At 43.8% G+C, this 3252-nt stretch overlaps 1 protein-coding gene across 1 annotated transcript; it reads left to right on the forward strand.

Annotated features, from left to right (window-relative positions):
• The first annotated feature begins 1742 nt into the window (after positions 1 to 1742).
• On the forward strand, positions 1743 to 2675 carry LOC142302661 (olfactory receptor 13G1-like). The gene has a single exon (XM_075343795.1). It carries the CDS (start codon positions 1743 to 1745, stop codon positions 2673 to 2675), a length of 933 nt encoding a protein of 310 aa, XP_075199910.1.
• Positions 2676 to 3252: the final 577 nt, after the last annotated feature.

Here is a 3252-nt window from a genome sequence, read left to right on the forward strand (position 1 = left end):
TTATCCCTAATCGGTGGGCTGTTGACTTCTATGAGGGACTTTGGGTAGGACAGGACCTCTAGTTTTGGCCTCAATTGGTTAATTAACCAGTTCCACTTGTTTCTGGTTCCTGGCTTCAGGGTCCGAGTACCCCCCTTTGTGCTACAGTTTCCAGGTCGGTTCCCCGTGTCAGTACCGGCGGGCTACAACCTTGGCCCGGTCCATCTCGGTTCCACCGAGCTGTCTTCCTGTCTCATGCTGACGGAGACCACCGTCTGCCTCCTAGCCAAGGCACCAGGACTCCTACCCTGGCACGCTCAACTTGGACTTGACTGCTGGAGCTACCCCTAGCTCCAGCCCACAATCCTTTCCAAACTGATCTTCAGACTCGACTCAACTGACTGTTTTTCCCGCCCCGGGCTGTCTGGACCCCTGCGTGGGCATGTCCCAAATGCCTGGTCACGCCCACTGGTGTGTCTGTCTGTCTCTAAGGGGGGTGACTAGGGTTTTCTGGTTGATGTGTGTTTCCTAGTGAGGGAAGGTGTTATGCAGGGGCCTATTTGTGACTACCTGGTTTTGCCAGGGTGTCACAGCACCACAGTCTGTTTTGTGTTGGTCCATGTTACGTCACCACCAGAGTCCGCTCCAGCGACTTCTGCTCCGATCTCCAGGCGACGCCGTGTTCCTACCGTGGATGGTGCTGGTGATGGGAGAGGAGTCGATGCCAGCGGCACCGGTGGGAGCAGGCTCTGATCATCCACTGGGCTGGGTTATCTTGGGATCTGCAGTATCACTAGCTGACTGTGGGTGGTGTGTGTCTTCCAGCTGAAGTTGCCAGCGTTCAGCTACAGCCAATGGGAAGACATCACACCCTTCTTAGTTCCCCTCCTGTCTGCTGACCTCTGCCAGAGATAGTTCTGTGTTCCTGGCTTCTGGTCCGCCCTATTCTGTTTTGTGATTCCTGTGTGCTGACTTCTGTTTGGTTTCTGACTACCCTCCTGCCTGTTTTTGTACCTCTCTGCCCCATCCGGATTTGACCTCTGCTTTGTTTCCTGATTACGTCCTTGCCTGCCGATTCTGTGCCTGTTTTGCATTTCCCGGTTTGACCCTGCCTGACGACTACTCTCATCGGACTGCAGCCTTCCACAGGTAGTGATCTCAAGGGCCCTATGTAATTCCAAATCCCTGTATAAGGGTTAAAGGGTTTCAGGGTTCTGGGGGTCCTGCTTGGTGAGTGGCTTCCCTCTAGCCTATCCATTACATCCCATCTGAGTCTGTTGATCCAGGCAGGCGTTACAGTCCATCTGCAAAAGGATCTCTTGTCTTTCTTATTCTTTGCCTTCCTGTTTCAATTCTATACAGGTGTGTACACTTTCTCACTTGGTTTGCCCAATCACATTTTGAGAGGGGCTATATATACTTGCTATTCATCACATGCTGGCTATATTTCAGTGTTGGCTATATTTCTGGATGGATGGTTCCCTGGAGTCCCAGCTCCTCGGTTTGGCTTTTCTTAAGGAGTCATTGTTACTGCATACATTGTTTCCTGCAGTTTGTTTGTGTGAAAAAATTAATAGCAAGGTTCTTTAGTCTAGTACATATCAGTGTGCGTATTGTTGAATTAGTGCTAAAAATGATCTAGGTGTGATATGTCACATTGGCTTCTGTGCATTTAGTGAGCACCAATGTTTTGAATGTGAAAATAATTTGTTCTGTAAATATGGACAGTTTTATTTTGTAGGTTCCGCACAATGACATCTAAGATGAATCAGACATCACCAATGCAATTCCTCCTTTTAGGCCTTTCCCACTATCCAAATCTCCAGCCTTTCTTCTTTACAGTATTCCTACTAATCTACTTGATGGCATTTACAGGAAATATTCTGATTACCGTGGTCATTACCGTTGATCCTCGTCTCCACACCCCAATGTATTTTTTTCTTGTTAATCTTTCAATCTTAGATATTTGTTGCACAACTGCGGCTATCCCTAAAATGCTCCAGATACTTGTAATAGATAAGAAGGATATCTCCTACTCTAGTTGTATCTCTCAATTATATCTCTTTACTGCCGCTCTAAGTACGGAACTGATTCTTCTAACAGTTATGGCTTATGACCGATATGTGGCAATCTGCTTCCCTTTACGTTACAAGACAATAATGAGCAGAGCAGCCTGTGCATGTCTGGCTGGCACAGCCTGGATCCTAGGGTCTGTGAACTCAATGACACATACATGCCTTATATTAAAACTTTCTTTCAAGGAAATAAATATCATAGATCACTTTTTCTGTGAAATTCCACCAGTACTAAAGTTGGCAAATTCAGACACATACGTTAATAATGTTGTCATTGTGGCCTCTGATGTCTTGCTTGGAATGATATGTTTCATACTGACTGTTATTTCATATACATATATCATCTCCACCATTATGAAAATCAAATCCGCCGATAAGAAGAAGAAGGCCTTTTCCACCTGTGCCTCTCACCTCACAGTAGTGACTATCTTCTATGGTGGTGTGATTTATACATATGTGCGACCTGCATTCAGCAACCACTTGGAAGCTGACAAAGTTGTATCTGCTCTTTATGCCATAGCATCTCCAGTGTTAAACCCAATTATATATAGCCTGAGAAACAAAGAGGTGATTAATGCAATCCATAAAACATTTGCTAAAAAAAGATCATGGCAAAAATGAGAAGTTACTTGCTAATCAGCCACATCAGTCTCAGTGTAAGGGATCATTCAGACGAGCGTGTTAAGCGTCCATGTGCTTTCCATATGCAGAATAGGATCGTCAGGCAGCATCTCTGCTTCTCTGTCTTCATATTTTCAGTACTTATGAGCACTTGGACTGTTTACACCAGAGCCTGTGGTTTTCATGTTCACTGTGGTGATTATGATCACAATATATTCTAATGAATTTTTTTTGACGTTTTTCATGAGGATGAAACTAAATATCATTGATAAAAGAATTACTTGAAAAGGACGTTTTTCTTTCCGTTTTGTTACTTGATCTACATTGATCAGTACCTTGTGTCAGAGTCGCCCATTATAAGTCAATAGATGTGCAAAAACCTGATCACATATAGTATATCACGAAAGTTAATACATCCCTCACATTTCTGTAAAAAATGTATTATATCTTTTAATGGGACAACACTGAATATACACTGTGTGCAGAATTATTAAGCAAGTTGTATTTTAGAGGATGTTTTTTATTATTGATCAACAACTATGTTCTCAATCAACCCAAAAGACTCATAAATGCAAAA

Source organism: Anomaloglossus baeobatrachus, chromosome 1 (assembly GCF_048569485.1).
Source record: "Anomaloglossus baeobatrachus isolate aAnoBae1 chromosome 1, aAnoBae1.hap1, whole genome shotgun sequence".
In the NCBI taxonomy this organism is placed as follows: Eukaryota; Metazoa; Chordata; class Amphibia; order Anura; family Aromobatidae; genus Anomaloglossus; species Anomaloglossus baeobatrachus.